This window comes from Fusarium oxysporum, chromosome IV (genome assembly GCF_013085055.1).
Source record: "Fusarium oxysporum Fo47 chromosome IV, complete sequence".
Lineage (NCBI taxonomy): Eukaryota > Fungi > Ascomycota > Sordariomycetes > Hypocreales > Nectriaceae > Fusarium > Fusarium oxysporum.
Genome location: NC_072843.1, coordinates 1,841,409 through 1,858,392, shown reverse-complemented (window position 1 = coordinate 1,858,392; position 16,984 = coordinate 1,841,409). Strand labels below are relative to the sequence as shown.

Below are 16,984 nucleotides of genomic sequence, written 5' to 3'. Positions count from 1 at the left end.
TGTCAATAATAAGTACCTATCTACCCAAGGTATACATGGGAACGATGTCTCCCCCCATTCTATTTAACTCGACTGCTAGGTGCTGTACATTAGCAGAGGAACTAAATGGGCTTTTATCGCATTCAGGTCTTTCTCCCTCCAGCATTGGATCCCATGGCTACAACTCGCCCGCGCTTCCAGTTCTCATCTCTTACATTCTTTGCCCTTGACTCCTTCTTTTATTTTACTCCCAAGTCGTAGCATCCGGCCTGCAGGCTGTCGGAAGGTGGCGCTTATAAGGCAGTTGACATTTTCATCATTTTCCTGCCACTGAGAGGCACCTGCCAATAACTTCAAACGTTCCCGCACACTGCTTCTCTGATTCACGGGCTGTTAGGCACTGCCGCATCCTTACTCCTTTCTGTTCTCCACCCTGTGATCCCATTTGTTGTTTATCTTTTCATCTTGCATCTTCCTTCCATCATCGTCATCGTTCATCGCGCTGCCGCTTTCTTTAGGCAAACAGAATGCCCTACGTCCCAGACACCATCTTGAACCTTTACGCAAAGGTCCAGGACCTCCTCGATAGGTCAAAGAGATCATGGCTTGCAGCGTGCGAGGCATGGAATGAGGAGCCGCCATCCAGGATTGCGATACCTGCGACTACTACGGAGGTACTGGTACGCAAGAAAAGGGCCACAAGGGGAAAAAAGAAGGAGCTCAAGATTAGCAGCTCGTATCATCAGCTTGGGCCGTTGACCGGTATTTTTGTCAAACCTGCTGCGGTGGCTTTGACAAGAGCTCAAAGTGTCGCTGGCGTGTCCAGCGATGGCTCTCGGTTGATTATCTGGGCTGATGCTTCGAGAAAAAAGGACACTACAGGCTTTGCCGTGGCATTTCTAACTGGCTCTAACTGGGTGCGCGTCACCGCAAAAGGACACGCCACTCCTACGGAAGTTGCAGAACTTGAGGCTATTTGTCTTGCGCTGGATTATGCGGTGCAAGTCACCAAAATACAGAAGGGAAGCATCGATATTTTACGATCTGTCGAAGTTTTCACCGACAGTCAATCCGCCTTGGGTCTCCTAAGGGTGACGAACAGACCCATGATTACCGCTGGACCTCATAGCAATGCACAGGGCGGCAATCCTCGCAGGAAAAGGGGGGTCAGAAAACGAACAATAGAGAAAGTCTGCGTCATGATAGATGAACTTCAAGAAGCTGGAGTGATGGTCGAACTGCACTGGGTCCCACGGGGCAAAGTCACAGGCAATGTCATTGCTGATAAAGGGGCAGCGATAGCAAGAATGGGATTGACATCTTATCACACCCCCACTGACGTTCTCGTCGAGTTTCTGCCTGTAGATGAACAGCAACTCGACAGTGAACATGGTATGATTGTGTAAGTTATTTCTCCTTTCCTGCTGGCGTTTTACTCTCGGATGTCCATGGCTTTAAGGTGCCTTGTTATACAACGCAATAAAGGACTTCTAACTGATTGTGTGAGTAGACCTTTCAAGCGAACGTCGGTTCCGCGTACACGATTGGCACATCAAGTTTCTGAAATCCTCAGTTCAAACAAGGCCACCGACATTGGCAAAAAGGAGCCAGAACAGGCATCTGATTTGCAGCAGGCCCAACAAGAACTAAATCATGACAATTGACATCTGAGCTGGCAAAACAGTTGATCGAGATACGCTTGTGCATAATCAACAAATGGGGACATGCTATTCTAATACTCTAATCATTTTCCAGGTTTATTATGTGCTCAGTTTTTGGAGCCCAGCAACGTCAATCGCCCTGGCGGATTTCCACCATCCCGCGTCAAAGTCTTGATGCATCCGGCTTGTATGCAGGATAGCTACATGGTATGGTCAGCAAAGTCAGTCAGCGGGGATTGATACTTACTCGGTGTAGCCGTGTTCATCCGGCGTGTAGAAGAGCGAACGATCATACTTCGTCAGCGGCCAGCCATTCTGAATTCGGGCTGGTAGATCGGGGTTTGCTGTTGCTAGTTCAGTACATCATATTGGGAAATTTTGATCACATAACTTACGAATAAAGAAACGTCCAAAAGCTACAAGGTCATCGGTCTGAGCTGCATGCATAACTGCAGTGTCAGGTGTATAACCTCCTGCAACAACGAACTTAATCTCTGAACTGCCAACGACTTTTCGAATGGGAGCGAGATTTTCGTTCTCTTCCAATGTTTTGTCATGAGAATCACTTCCTCCTGCGATCCTAGGTTCAACTGCATGGATGAATGCCAGAGATGGCTGGGCCTTGATGATGGCTTCAGCCCAGGGGACGAAGACGGCCAGAGGTTCGGTCTCACGCATGCCTTGGAATCTCGAAAAGGGGCTCATGCGAATTCCAACGCGATCAGGGCCGATGGCCTCGCAGACAGCGTTGAGGACTTTCAATGGAAAGCGGAAGCGGTTTTCGAGAGGACCTCCATACGAATCCGTGCGGTTATTGCTGTTGGTTTGCAGCTATAAACGTTTAGTGGCGGTTTTTGGGAGAGAGTACTGAACTCACGAATTGGTCAATAAGCTATATGGAAAGTTAGCTGCGCGAACATTGCTTTGTAACTTTCGAGACTCACATATCCATTTGCTCCATGAATTTCAACTCCGTCGAAGCCTGCCTCGATGGAATTGAGAGCAGCTTGTCGGTAATGTCCCACGAATCTATCAATATCAGATTCAGTCATCACGGTGAACTTAGCGGGCGGCTCAGCCGACCCAGTACCCCTCGCATCGAAGGGCACAGAACCGGCGCTCCAGACATGAGGAACAATCTTCGGGTTCGCAACTCGACTACAGGTCACAGTTAGTATCCAGTCTCGATACACACATATTACGCATTGGTGAGGTTACCCCAGGGCCCAGAGCTGACAGAATATGAACCCTCCTTTGGCATGTACAGCATCCGTTATCGTCTTCCATGCTGCTATCTGCTGTTGAGAGTAGAGACCCGGTACACGCGACATTCCACCGGCCTCGTGAGCAATGAAGGTGCCTTCAGAGATGAGTAGACCACCAGAAGATGCCCTCTGAGCATAGTATTCTGCAGCATAGGGCGCTGGGACTGCTGTGGTCTCATCTGCACGTCGTCGTGTCAAAGGAGCAAGCACCACTCGGTGCTGAAGCTCGACTTTTCCCACTTTGACGGGAGTGAAGAGCTTTGTCGTTTCCTTGAGCGACATGATGTATGCCTAATGATGTTGAGTAGTTATTCTTGGACTGAACATCTGGGAGTAGTTAATTGCGTATTAATAATGCATGCGAACTAGTCCCGCATATGCCTCGGCTTATACTACCAATTCGGCAGTGGTAGACGGAGTAGCTTGGGTTGACTTGCGCCTATATGATGTCTACGCAGATATCACGTATGTTTCTGGGCAGGTGTCTTCTAATTCTTTGTTGAGAGGGCTTGTATATTGTCTCGATACAAGTGTCAAGTGCTTGACCGAGTGGCAGCTCAAGTTAAAAATACCGATGTCTGTAAAAGAGAGTTTAGGGTAGCCATTTTGTAGCATAAACAAATGACAAGCTACCTAATCTACATATACACTTGGAAGACCTATTTTCTTATCAACTGGGCCAAGAACACAATGTAGATCCTATCGAGAAATTGTAAGAAAGATAAGGCTATCTGAAATCTGCTCAGATAATTACTAACATTGGACTGCCGACTCCAACAATGATGTCTTACAACCTACGACGCGATTGGCTCCTCAAACATATGTTAAACAGTTAATTTCCAGGTCCAAGCACTTGACCAATCCGATCAAATTGAAGAGAAATCGTGAGGACGGGAAAGCATTGACCGACATCAAGTATATTAATACAGGTGGCTTCGCCAAAGACGAATATTTTCGATCACGCCGTGTCTCACATTCATTCCATTACTTTCCTCCGTTCTCTGTGCCGATAACAGTTTGTTGATCGACAGACTACCAAGCAGCTCACTTCGCTTGACCGGTAGTGGCTTTTAGACAGCGATAGCGCATCCTCGTTTCGACAAATACTCCCCCAAAGAGCAGCGGAAAACAGGGTCACATCGTGGCATGACAAAGCGGTTCGTGCTGTTCCTAGTCCAGGCGAAACGCGCTTCCAGCGAGAGCAGGGATCTGACAAGGGCTGGAAATTAATCTGCAGGAACCGGAGCTTGTTATATGTATACGTACCTATATTTTATGTATAAAATTATTCGTTGATACTTAAATATAGCCTCTGGCACTTCGATACTGGGTAAAGTTGGGATTGTGAAGTATTCAAGGTCAGGAATTTATCATCATGAGCTTCCGGAGGCAAGAATTCTGTCACATTCCCTGAGCATCAATCTCAAAGGCATTGTGTTGTATGTTTCAATATCCATCATGATACAAAACACCCACTTTATGCATATCGGCATTACCATCGCAATTACTGGGAAATCCCCTAATACAATCCATGACATATGGCAGGGTCTCCACTAGAGCACGCAAGAGGCCCAAGAAGGTTATAATGTTACGCTGCGCGGCGATGCGACGTTGACAAGAGCTACTGGGCGAGCTACACAAGGTAATAGAAAGGTAAGCACTCGTCCTTAAAATACCGCAAATGAAATGTGTGTATGAGATATATTGCTGACGTGAACAGTTGGCCAGAGTTGCGACAGAGCAGATGTTCAAAATGTAATCTCGAAAAAAAAGTAAACATTATTTACTAAGCTGGGGCACGTCTCAGCCAGTCGCTCGTCGAACTGACAGTTCACATTGACAGCCAAGATTGGGGTGGCTGCACGGCAGAACGGTGAGAGGGTTGCATCCGATGCGTTTCTTTTCTCTTGAATCGTATTTGGACAAACGTTTCCGTTTGTGGTTGCGTATAATTACCAGCAATCGCCGAGACTTGCGCGTTTTCTCTCACAAGCTTTTGTTTTCCACTTTGCGCGCAACGCTGGGTGCATTCTCCGTGCATCATGTGTGACGATAAACAGATGAAGAGCGGCGTTAGAAAGTGAAATAACGGCAAATCAGAAAGGGAGTAACCAAAAAACTTGCTTTCGCTGTTGTGCATGGTCGCGCAACAGAGAGTCATTAACGCAAGGAGGCCGATTGACTCGATGTCGAGCGTGGAGGCTAACGTTGTGTCGATGAGATCCGACTGGGCTAGAAGTTTCATAAATTCTGAGTCTGACTAGTGCACGTGGAGTCGAACGGAATTGGGAATAGGTAAGGCAAAGTTGGATCTGAGTCGAGACACAAATGGGTCAAGATCTGATGTGAGGGGGAGGGAATGACGATGACTTGCAGATGAGATGCTGTCGTTGGAGGCGACTAACTTTTGGAAGAGTCCCTCCTTGCAGATTGCATTGACCGCAACAATCTGTGTGAGCGTTGTGCTCTGCGTCCGTATCTGTGTCTGTGTCTTAGCAACAGAACCATTGTTGAACATATCATCAACAAAAGATTCAATGCAAAGTCTCGCTAACTAAGTTATGGAGACCCAGCAACGTGGTGCTGATGCTAGGTTTATGGGGTCATGTAGCGATAAATAGCGGCCCGGAAAGGCCATGGAACGCGCTGTTTAAGTGGTGGACGGCTAGAATGACGCTAATGACCCTGCTCGGCTTCCGTTGGATCCCTGTTCCCCAAGATTAAACAAGTTCGGGCTAGCTGAGAAGAGAAGGTATCTGAATCATACAATCTTGGAGTAAAAATACATCTGAGACTTGGCCGTTATCCCAGCTGGCCCTGGTCTATTCCTCTTTGGGCCTAGAACAACCCGACTCACCCTGGCTATCGCCATTTCCCTCCAGTCAGTTTGTTTGGCCAGGAGCATGGGGTCCAAACACCAGGCGCCGGCACCACTTTCGCCCACTCTGATCATCCTCAGGTCCTTCATGTTTCTCTAAATCCCTGCTTCCTTCTCTGCCTCTCTCTCTTCTCTTTCTTCCACTGTCCTGCGAACCCGTGTCATCCTTCTCTCATCGGACCCCCAGGCGGTTCACACTGCCTTAACGCACCCCCTAATATCCCAGCCAGGGTCAATCTTCAACCGCCATCCGTCGCGTCCGCTGCCGGGTCTGAAGTCGCTGGGATCTCTTCGCTCGGGTCGAATTTCTTCTTCTCTTCCTTCTCCCCCTTCCTCCTCCCCCCCACCCGTGCCCAGCCAGTGTGCGTAGCATCACCTGGTTTGCCTTCAATTGCACGCGCTCAATTAACTCGAGCCTGAACGACAATCGAAAGGAACGAACTTCCAGGTCCGTTTTCTCTCGAAAGGGGCCGTTTCTCGAGGACCATCTCACCTTCTTTAATTCGTTTACGACATTCGCTCTTTCCCTCCGCGGAAAAATAATCGTAATTTAATCTTTCACCAACTGTTACTATCGTTTGAGAACGTCACGAAATCGATTGCGCTCCGACAATTCGACTTCTTCAACCTAAACTAATCACACATTCACTCACTTGTTTGCTCAGGAGAGCAGTTTTTGGCTACGATTATTAACCGCCTAACATCTCTCCATCGATCATTACATCGACCACTCCAGACCACTTTCGACAACAACTCTTTGACGAATCAGGCAAATCATCCAAAGCTCTTATCCCGATGACCATGACCTAGGTGTTATTGAAGCTTAAGACATCAACGATTCCTGCATCAGCTTGTCGAACTTTGACCACCAACCCAACTTTGCAGATGGCTGCGCTCAAACAAGACACGGCCCCTTCGAGGGTTCGCCAATCGCGGAAATATGTCACCCCTAAGAGTGTCATTCTTGGCTTACTTTCTGCATCACCAATGGTTGTTTCGGCTCAAAATTCGAACTGTATATCTTTAAAGGATTCAAAAGCTTGCCCAGCATTCACATCTGCATCCATCTCTACCGGAGATAGTCTGCTTGAGTTCTTGTGAGTCCTCTTATCTGGTGACCTCTCAATCTTACTAACTTCATAAACAGCCCCTTCTTGCGATATGTTTCCGACAGAGCATCTTTCGATAGCCAGCTTTCGAACTATGTGCAGAGAGATTATATGCAGAGGCAGTAAGTCCACCAATGAATAACATTTTTGAGCAATTCTGACAACTCGTAGATATCAATCCTTGTTCGGATGTAGCAATCTTGACTTGACTAACACCAGCGACTTGTATGCTCGCTTCACCACGACCGTGTTATGCAATGCTATTGTCCAGAACTCTATTGAGCCCTGTGGCCTGTCATCATCACAGTCGCGACCTCTTTGCGCCGACAGTTGTGCTGAATATGCCCAAAGTGAGGCTTATGTAACATCAGACGACGAGCTCTGTTCGAGACCGTCAAGCAATCTGCTTCAGCTGATTAGAGCAGACTTCACGAACTGTGCCCTTCCTGGTGGCTCTCTGGACACTAAGACATGTATTCCAGCAATCGAGAACGAGTCACAGAACTGTGGCTACGGCAACAGCACCGTGGGACTCTGTTCCTATTGTGGTTCAGGTGGCCTTAACTCGACCGACACCTGCTGTTACAACTCAAATGCCGAGGAACGATGCAAAGATGTTACATTACCGACTTTGACCGCCACCATGACATTCACCCGAGTATCACCAACATCTTCAGCTACTGGGTCAAGCACTGCAGGTAGCGGAAATGACAACTCCGACGAGGATGACGATGAAGGAGGAGGAGGAGGAGGTGGTGGTGGTCTAAGCGGCGGAGCAATTGCTGGTATCGTCATTGGCGTTCTTGCCGGTCTCGGTTTGCTTGCCCTTGGCCTCCTGTTGTGCCTCAGGAGAAGACGACGACCGAGCAGTCCCAAGGGAAGCATTTTCAACCAGCCTTCGCCTGCCCGACAAGGTGGAACAACTATGGCTCAAGCAGCACCCTCAGCCGCTCCTCAGGGATACGAAGTTCTTCCAGGTGGACGTATAGCACGGATGTCTGCTCTCGAAGGTCATTCCGGCGATTCACCTTCTCATCATCGCGACACTTCATCAGCCGCCGGTGGAATTGGTGCTGTAGGCGCATATCCACGCAGGGATCATTCTTCTTCTGATGAGTTTACGTCAAGCCCACCCTCGTCAGAAACGCGCGGCGGAGTCCTTCGCCCACCACCGACTAAGCCTCGACGACATGGCTCACTGTCAAGTAGTTCGGCCCTTGGCAGCTCTGTACCGCAGTCCCCATCTAGTGCTGGGGGATTTTCATCGCCTCAGGGCGTCGCTAGCCAACAATCCGAGCAGTTGCCATTTTTCAAGGACTACTATTCTCAGGACGACATTCACCCCGGTGACCGAATAGCTGTTCTTTGGGCTTATCAGCCACGGGCAACCGACGAATTCGCCTTGGAACGGGGAGATATGCTCAAAGTTGTGGGCATATGGGACGATGGTTGGGCAACAGGTGTAATGCTCAACGAGCGGGCAGATGAGTGGGAGGCTCGACGACAAGCTCAACGCGATAGTGGCGTCTCGAACGCGTCGGGACGCCGCGACAGCTCCCCTGTTGCAGAGGGCGAGATAAAAGCATTCCCTCTGGTTTGTGTCTGTCGCCCCGAACACTGGAGGAAGACGATTGAGGGTGATGGATCAACGGAAACTGGTTCCAATGGCTTCAATGCTCACTCATCATTCTCATGATTAATACAGTCACGACACCTTTAATTGAATACGGCCCTGGAAGGTACATGTTATCAGTGCATTGGTTTAATGGCTATGGCGTTCTGGTTTCTCGGCATACCCTGTTGGCATCTGCAGCACAAACTTCATCCGATATCTTCGCAAATTCAGTACGAATATCACTTACCACGCTCCGCCGTTCGGAGATATCCCAATCCCGATCAACTTACCAACCATCTGTATCACGCCGTTATTCGTCTTTGACCTTTGAGATTATGACGAACTTAGGACTCAGGTCCTTACTTTCAATTCTAGCGCTGAATTATATACCCGGTGCGAACCACCCAGGATTGCTGTTTTGCAGAATTGAGGACCACAGTGCAAGTAATGCATGGGGGAAACAAGGGGACGATAGGAGAGAAGATGGCGGCAAGATGAAGTAGCCGCACCACGTTCCTTACGCCTTCAAGGCTCCTGATGATGATGTTAAATAAATAAACACTCACTACCATAGATAGAGCACCTTCTTCATGGGCGGCTACGACGCCTAACGACTTTTTAGCGATACTGCAAATAAGTTCATTATTTCTGATGATATACACACCACTCGGTCTCTTCAAGCAGTGAAGCTAAAAGTAGAATTCCAGTTGAATGCCACAAGCACGCCGGCTAATAAGCGACCAAGGGTCCATGTTTGAGATCTCATGAAATGCGGGTTCTTCTGTCTACCGCTGTGAAGTGGTGTCAACAGAAGCCCCGCCGTGGGGTGTTCCCTCCCGTCAATTCCTCCACTGCTAAAGAGGGGCAGAGTTCTGAAGGAGATTCCTTTCTGAACTTGTAGACCACAGCCAAGTCTTTTCAAATCTCAAATCAACGATGGCCGATGTCAAAGCAAAAGCGGAGGCCCTTGTGCCCAAATTCAAACTCGATCGCGTCCTCAACCAAGATCAAGCAGGACGTCGCATCTCCCTCTACGGTTCTATCGACGACCAACCAGCTCTACTGATCCTGGAACGGGCTCCCTTCCCAACCTCACAGACCTACCTCACCGATGTTCCCGCTCAGCTCGCGCGGATTCAGAACCTGGGCGCAAACGATATCTATCACTGGTTCATGAGCCGTAGCGGCACTGAGACGACCAAGCCTGACGACGCCGACTTCTTCGCTGATCTCAAAATCAACCTGATTTACCCATGTACCGAAACGCACGTCAAAAAGTACAGCAAGCAGGGTGTTCGGTTCGTGACGGAGACACCAGATATTTACAAAGACCACATTCGACCGTATATGCTCAGCAAGAGGGAGGAAGGACGACTCAATTGGGTATTTAACATTATTGAAGGACGCAAGGAGGTAGAAGATGTTATCTACAGAACGAAGCTTGGTGAGGCCGGCGATGAGGGTTTCCTCATGCTGCCAGACCTCAACTGGGACCGCAAGACGCTCGATGCGCTGCACCTACTAGCGCTGGTCGAACGACGGGATATCTGGTCGCTGAGAGACCTTCGCAAGAAGCACATCCCCTGGCTACAGCACATGAAGACCCATCTTATCGATGCCACTGTCAAGACGTATCCATCGATCGAGCCGGACCAGCTGAAACTCTATGTGCATTACCAGCCAACATATTACCACTTTCACATTCATATTGTTCATGTCCAGCTCGAAGCGGGGGCCACTCAGGCGACGGGCAAGGCAGTCGGACTCGAGAGTATCATAGAAACGCTGGGCGCAATGGCGGGAGACGACGAGGCGGGTATGGATGGCATTGCTATGAGCTATACGCTAGGAGAGGCAAGTGAGTTGTGGACCGAGATTTTCGAGCCACTCAAGTCTAGCGGCGCAGCTTCTCGATCGCAATAATTAGATCGTTGACGCCAGAACCGTTGGGACAGTCGGTCCACTCGCCACCGTCGCGGATGCAGTAGATTTTGTTATCGAGACGAATAGTGGCGCTCTTCGTCACACCAGCCTATCGATCATATTAGCACGCGCATGGTATTCAGACGGGTTTGGCATACATCTGCAGTTCTCTTGATGCTATCCCGTAGGAGGCTCAAGCCATAGGCGCCGTCCTCCTTTACAGCGCAGTCGTTAAGTTGCTGGAAATCGATCGCGGACTCAAGAGCACAGTCTTCGACGAGGGACCGTTCGGGGATCTCGCTGTAGTCGCGGCTTAGACACATGATGAAGCCGAGGTTGATCTTGGGATCGGGGTAGAGTTCGCGGGCGCAGAGCTCGATGATGTTGCCCATGCATTCTGAAGGGCCGTGCATGCAGTCGACACCGTCATTGGCAGTTGGCCTATGGAACCGAACGTTAGTCTCATATTAGAATAGAGCTGTGTATCGACATACCGGCCAATGTAAGATAAGGTGAAGTTAACCTTATCATGAACGCGTTGCATCACGGGCAGTACTAGTAGTTCAAGTCCGTCCTGGAGATATTGAGCATTTGTTATTCTGCACAAAGATGGGTAGATGTTTACCTTTGCGTCAGGACATTTACTCATGATGTGCGCCTCCAGTGGCACAAGTCTATCGGTGGTATGAACATCGTCACTCGTGATATCGACCATCGTTTGGTCAAGTATAGGGTTGAAAGGCTGCCATATCCAGAATGTATAAACAACTGCTATTACGAAGGCTATTGTGAGGGTGGGTCGACTGCGACGGAGGGAACGAGGCGGCGACATGGCTCGTGGAGCAGGGCGTTTCTCATCCATTATACATGAAGTGGTGATAATTAAGTATACTACTCAGGTAGAGAATCCGGGGATGTTAGGTGGAGGAGATGTCGTTATGGGCAGCTGAATGCGCGTCACATTCGCATGCGGCTGCATTGTTTATCCGAATTTGGTTAGGGAAACCGTTTTAAGACATGAACTTCAGTGATTCATAATGCTTTCATACTGATAATTATACACGCTGTCTAACGTCCCCTGTATTATCCAAAGAGTCGAGTATTCCTAATATTACATACTCAAATTTCCAATTTTGAAATGCGCCTCAAGTCGGAATTTAAAGATCATCAGTGCATCCCTGATAGTGAGAAGTGCTGCTGTAAGTCAACCGTTTCAGGGGTAACCGGCGGGGCACAGAAAGGCTGATGTTTGACCCCGCAGAAAATCGCGTGTGAATCTCTCGATCAATTCCTTGCTTGGTGCATACATGAGATGAGATGCATTCAATGATATGATATAGATACCTAACTACTAATCATTGATTACGGCCGTCAATGTCTAACTGTTAAAATAACCGCTAAGGCCAGATATATTTAGGTCGTGGTTCCACGTCATTGCATCAGGGTGCAGCTTCTCTGCGCTAGCGTCTGCGCTGGATCGTCAACACAGGTGAATAACTTCCACCTTCTCATGACTTGCGATTCATACTTATTCATTCTCACATTCACAGCCTGCCTAGCACACCAACCCCACCTATAAGAGCCTCTTCTACGTTCGTTACTCGATTATACAACCCCTAGCACCCTTCTACCGGCGATCTACTTTCAATCGATCTACGTCTGCCTAATGCCGGTATCAGATTGTCTAGAATGATACCCTGAGCTATCTCACATCAACCTCATAAAAAACCACCATTTATATCTTACAGCGACTTTACTCAAACCATGGCAACCCCTGTATCGATTGAAGAGTTCTTGAAACCTTTATTTGTCGATATTGACAAGATCAATCGACTATCCCAACTGTTTCTCGAGACATTTGAGAAGCTTGCCGCCGGCTCCGAGAACCAGTTCTTACCTACGCCCATATCTGAAGCTATCCTACGACCAGAAGCGAAGCGAAAACAAGGCTGGTGAGACATTCCTATTCATGGATTGGGAAAAAAAAAAAAAAAAATATGGACTGACATAACATGTAGCCACTTAGCCATAGACATGTCAGTTACTGGCCTTCGAGTTTCACTATCTCTTATATATCTAACGTGAGAATAGAGGCGGCACAAACTTGAGAGTGGGTTTTGTCCAACTTGGCAACGAAGCCGCGTCATCTGACCAAGCCAATGGCCATATCACCAACGGATCCGATGCCAGTTCTGCTACGAGGCATGTGAGGAGGCTTTTGGAGAAATCCTGGCCCATCGATGAACACCTCAAGAACGAGAATCCGGATAGTCTCTTCCTTTGGATTGGCAAATGCATTGCTGAGGTAGTCCAAGATGGATGCGATACGCTGCACCTACAAAGCGATCAAACATTGCCTCTTGGTGTTACCTTTAGCTTTCCCATGGTGCAGCACTCACTCTCCCAAGCTACACTTATGCAAATGGGTAAGGGATTCGCCATTTCCCCCGATCAGGATCTGGGTGACCGCCTCACCGACGGATACAATCGTGCAAAGTCACACGAGCTACCGCCTATTCGAGTCGAGGCAATTGCCAATGACTCGGTATCGACACTCGTCTCATTCATCTTTAACTTCGATGAAGCCTTGAATCGACGTGCTGCTATGGGTCTTATTCTCGGAACAGGCTGCAATGCAACGATTCCGTTGAAGTTGAGCCAGCTGAACCCATCTAAACGCCCAAAGAGTGTTGTTGCCCGACCGGAGGAGAGGGTAGAGGATGTCAAGATTGCGATCAATACTGAATGGAGCATCAACGGTACTGCACCTCCCTTACACGAAGTTGGGTTGGTCAGCCAATGGGACAAAACATTGGACATTCAAGGTGAGTTGAATGGCTTCCAGCCACTCGAATTCATGACGGCAGGCCGTTACCTGGGCGAACTCGGACGAATTATGCTGGTCGACTACTTGACGGAACACTTGGGTATTGCCGCAGGAACGTTGCCTCAGAGCTTGCTGCAACAGCACAACCTTACAACAACGTTCTTGAGTCACTTCAAACCCCTCCGACCATCGGCTCTTGTCGCTATGCTGCAGCAAGAATTCCCTGAATCGACAGGATCACCGCCGTTTGAGTGGACCGAGGACCTTGCCACGGCAGTATATCGAATTGCCAAGGCCATTGAGGTTCGAGCGGCTGGTATTGTGGCAGCAGCCACACTGGCTCTGTTGACATTGGCCGAAGAAGTTCCAGGCGAAGGGTCAGAGGCATTGGATCGGGATTACGAACTCGGTGTAGGTTACACCGGGGGATGCATTGTTCACTTTCAGGACTACCTGCAGGATTGCCAGAACTTTTTGGACCAGCTCCTGCGCAAACGATTCGGCGAGGAGAGCCCATTACGAGCCGTACTCAGCCCGTGTCACGATGGAGGCGTTACAGGAGCGGGCATTCTTGTGGCTGCAGCATCTCAGAGCAAGACGATAGAATAGTTGCAGGTTTGGGTTGCATACTGCATTGGGGGTGCTAGGGGGGCGGCTGGACCGCTTCGGTAATTGATCAGTCCAACTTGCAGATGGTGGGCATTTGTATCTGGCTGGGGTGGTTCATGAACATGAGCATGGGTGGCTGTAAGCCGGGGTTAATGAAAGGAGGGGAAGGGGGAGAGGCCTGGGATAAGCTAAACCTGACGATTGATTATTAACTGGTTTATAGAAATGATAACTATTCTCACGAGTTCAGTTGTATGTTTTGTATAGGTGCCTTTCACTGAAGAGTACTAACCACTCTTGGCAATGGATTTACCAGCAACTCTATCTAATTGAAGTTGGCGGAGATTCCGACTTACAACTACAACACCAACTGACCCCTCCACACCGTAGTCATGCTCGCGTGCAGGTGACTCCTCTCCTTCTGTGATGGTCCCGCATAACGGCCGGCAGAGATAGTCATAATACTCTGCCTGACTCACACTTACACTCGCACTGAGAAACCTTTTGTGGAAGATACCGCATTTCTAATCCTCCACTGGCAATGCATCTATTATAGGCAGTCCGAGTCGGGAATATGCCGATGATCTTTGCGGGGCCACTTTCTGGATGTATCCGCCGCAAAGTCTGCGATCACGACAGTGAGACTCCACTCTTTTCTACATGGTCCCCCAACCTATTTCCTTTTAAAGGTTCTGTCGGATCCTTCTATTTTATTGTAATCTTTCCCTCTCTTCTTTTTCTTCTTCGCCAGTTTCAAACAAGACTTCCTGCCGAAGTTATCAACCCGCCGTTATGTCTCCGGTCTCGGACCCCGGCCGTGCCGCTCCCGCTCCCGCTCCGGTACCTGTTCCGGTACGGACCAATTCTCGGAGCAGCGACAGTGACGGAAGTGTCGTTGATCCAGCAGAATTCGAAAATCTTTCGAGATCCTTGACGACTGGTGCTCACTTCCTGCAGCCTGAATCATTAGAGAGTGCAATGCTAAGGCCTTCTTCTTATAAGGCTAGCCATTACCTTCACGATGAGGAGCAGGAGGGAGTGATCAGTGAGGCTGAAGGTGAAGATGATAGTGAGATCTCGGAGGACTTGGATAATGTGCGTCCTCATGAAGGGACTCCTCTTATAAGTCACAGCCGACGCCATTCTATCACAGCAAGATCAACAACTTCTGCTGTAACGGAGATAGACACGCCGTTTCTCAACAACACATCTCCAACACGCTTCTGGTTCATCTTCTCCCAGATTCTGACAGCATACTTCATATCTTGCTTCGATGGAACAATCATGGCTTCATCACATCCTGTCATTACATCATACTTTAACGCCTCAAACTCCGCATCGTGGCTTTCCACGGCTTTCCTCCTCACTTCATCTGCCTTTCAACCTTTACTGGGCCGGCTCTCTGATGCCCTAGGCCGGAAGCCGCTTTTTGTAGGAGCCCTGGGCATCTTTGCAGCCGCAACGACATGGTGTGCTCTTGCAAACAGCATCGAGAGCTTTATTCTCGGACGAGCCTTTTGCGGAATCGGTGCTGGTGGTGTTATGACCATTGGCTCCATCATTGTTTCAGACCTTGTGCCCATTGAGAACCGTGGCGTGTATCAGTCATACATCAACATGAACTATGGTGTTGGTTCAAGTCTGGGTGCCGCTGCAGGAGGCGCAATGGCTGATTATCTTGGCTGGAGATGGGAGTTTGGAGTTCAGATTCCGCCACTATTGATTTGCATGGTTGTTGCATGGATTGCCATCCCAGATGATCTGGGCATTCAGGGCGAGAGAAAGGGGGTGTGGCAGGCTCTTAAAGAATTCGACATCAGGGGCTCGTTGCTCTTGACTACCGCTATTACGTTTGTGATTCTGGGCCTGAATCTTGGAGGCAATGTCCTTCCATGTAAGTCAACATCTAATTTCCCGCTGATGGTGACTGGCTAACATCTTTCAGGGTCACACCCCTTTGTCATTGCAAGTCTTGTGATATTCGCCATCACATTCCCCGTGTTCCTATGGGTTGAGTCCTGGGTCCATAAACCGATCATGCCCCTTCATCTATTGAACCGACAACCTCGCGGAAATCTAATTTTCTCGAATGTTATTGCTGCTATGGTCGCTAACTCAATCTTATTCAACATGTAAGTCATTCCCCTTTGTATAACAAGAGACTTGTGCCGTTTGATGGGACTGTAGCATATCTGTTGCTGATAGAGGTGCGACGTGACGCTCCTTGTGGGCAACTCGTTTCTGATACACAGCAGCACGCTCCGTATCTCATTGCTTACCGTGTTCTCAATTACCTACTAGCAGCCTGGATTATCTCCTGCAGCTTGAAACTGCTCTTTAGTATCCTATTGCTAACATGGCATACAGTCCACTCTATTTTCAGGCTGTCCTCCTCACATCTGCCACCTCTTCTGGTCTCCGCCTCATCATTCCAACAATCGCTGCCTCTTCAACCGGTACTTTCGTTGGTTTTGCCGTGACTTGGACTGGCCGCTTGAAGTGGCCTGTCTTAAGTGGTACTATCTGCATACTCATCGGCACCATAGGCCTGGTTTTCCTTCAGCGTGACCTCCCATCATGGGTTTATCTCTTCATCCTTCTCCCATCATCTATTGGACAGGGATTCCAATTTCCAGGAACATTCATGGCGATATTGGCTGCATCTCCTCAAGCCGAGCAAGCTGTTGTGACATCTACACTCATGCTGTGGCGAAGTCTCGGCCAGGTACTTGGTGTTGCAAGTAGCTCACTTGTTGTTCAGAACGCTCTACTCCATTATCTCAAACAGTACGTCACAGGAGAAGGTCGTGATGAGATCATTCGTCGCGTAAGAGAGTCGGTTGAGGAGGTGGCCAAGCTCGAGCCCAAGTACCGAGAACAGGTCATCGTGAGTTATGAAGCCGCACTGCGACTCACATTCATCACTTGTGCCGTGTTTGCATTTACCTCTGTGGTGATGATCTGGCCGATCAAGCTTCCCCGTCTTGGTGTGAGAAAGCACAAATAAACTCAAAAACATATATCAAGTGAAGACAAAAGGAGGAACGGAAAAGATAGTAAGTACACAAGCGTAATGCCTAGCGGACAGATTGTTAGATTAGACCCAGATATGCTAGCC

General features: G+C 48.8%; 6 protein-coding genes across 6 annotated transcripts; 4 read left to right on the top strand and 2 right to left on the bottom strand.

Moving 5' to 3' along the window:
* Positions 1 to 506: 506 nt before the first annotated feature.
* FOBCDRAFT_200073 (uncharacterized protein) lies at positions 507 to 1,643 on the top strand (the record flags this gene model as incomplete). Its single annotated transcript, XM_031179302.2, has 2 exons — positions 507 to 1,381; positions 1,490 to 1,643. 2 exons carry the CDS (start codon positions 507 to 509, stop codon positions 1,641 to 1,643), a joined length of 1,029 nt encoding a protein of 342 aa, XP_031045189.2.
* Positions 1,488 to 3,211, bottom strand: FOBCDRAFT_249585 (uncharacterized protein). Its single transcript, XM_031179304.3, has 6 exons — positions 2,859 to 3,211; positions 2,585 to 2,798; positions 2,518 to 2,532; positions 2,036 to 2,471; positions 1,888 to 1,984; positions 1,488 to 1,840 (listed from the first exon to the last, which is right to left on the bottom strand). Exons 1-6 carry the CDS (start codon positions 3,185 to 3,187, stop codon positions 1,804 to 1,806), a joined length of 1,128 nt encoding a protein of 375 aa, XP_031045191.3. The 5' UTR covers positions 3,188 to 3,211; the 3' UTR covers positions 1,488 to 1,803.
* A 3,225-nt stretch (positions 3,212 to 6,436) lies between these two features.
* On the top strand, positions 6,437 to 8,733 carry FOBCDRAFT_29097 (uncharacterized protein). The gene is made up of 3 exons (XM_031179306.3): positions 6,437 to 6,880; positions 6,931 to 7,014; positions 7,064 to 8,733. Exons 1-3 carry the CDS (start codon positions 6,669 to 6,671, stop codon positions 8,586 to 8,588), a joined length of 1,821 nt encoding a protein of 606 aa, XP_031045193.2. The 5' UTR covers positions 6,437 to 6,668; the 3' UTR covers positions 8,589 to 8,733.
* Positions 8,734 to 9,443: 710 nt separating this feature from the next.
* Positions 9,444 to 10,430, top strand: FOBCDRAFT_132119 (HIT-like domain-containing protein; the record flags this gene model as incomplete). Its single annotated transcript, XM_031179307.2, has 1 exon — positions 9,444 to 10,430. One exon carries the CDS (start codon positions 9,444 to 9,446, stop codon positions 10,428 to 10,430), a length of 987 nt encoding a protein of 328 aa, XP_031045194.1.
* Positions 10,431 to 10,546: 116 nt separating this feature from the next.
* On the bottom strand, positions 10,547 to 11,342 carry FOBCDRAFT_291667 (uncharacterized protein; the record flags this gene model as incomplete). Its single annotated transcript, XM_031179308.3, has 3 exons — positions 11,056 to 11,342; positions 10,925 to 11,004; positions 10,547 to 10,871 (listed from the first exon to the last, which is right to left on the bottom strand). The coding sequence occupies exons 1-3, from the start codon at positions 11,290 to 11,292 to the stop codon at positions 10,547 to 10,549; spliced, it is 642 nt and encodes a 213-aa protein (XP_031045195.2). The 5' UTR covers positions 11,293 to 11,342.
* Positions 11,343 to 12,194: 852 nt separating this feature from the next.
* FOBCDRAFT_132931 (major facilitator superfamily-domain-containing protein) lies at positions 12,195 to 16,873 on the top strand (the record flags this gene model as incomplete). The annotated part of the gene is made up of 5 exons (XM_031179312.3): positions 12,195 to 12,319; positions 12,522 to 13,793; positions 14,556 to 15,760; positions 15,812 to 15,998; positions 16,234 to 16,873. The coding sequence occupies 5 exons, from the start codon at positions 12,195 to 12,197 to the stop codon at positions 16,871 to 16,873; spliced, it is 3,429 nt and encodes a 1,142-aa protein (XP_031045199.2).
* Positions 16,874 to 16,984: the final 111 nt, after the last annotated feature.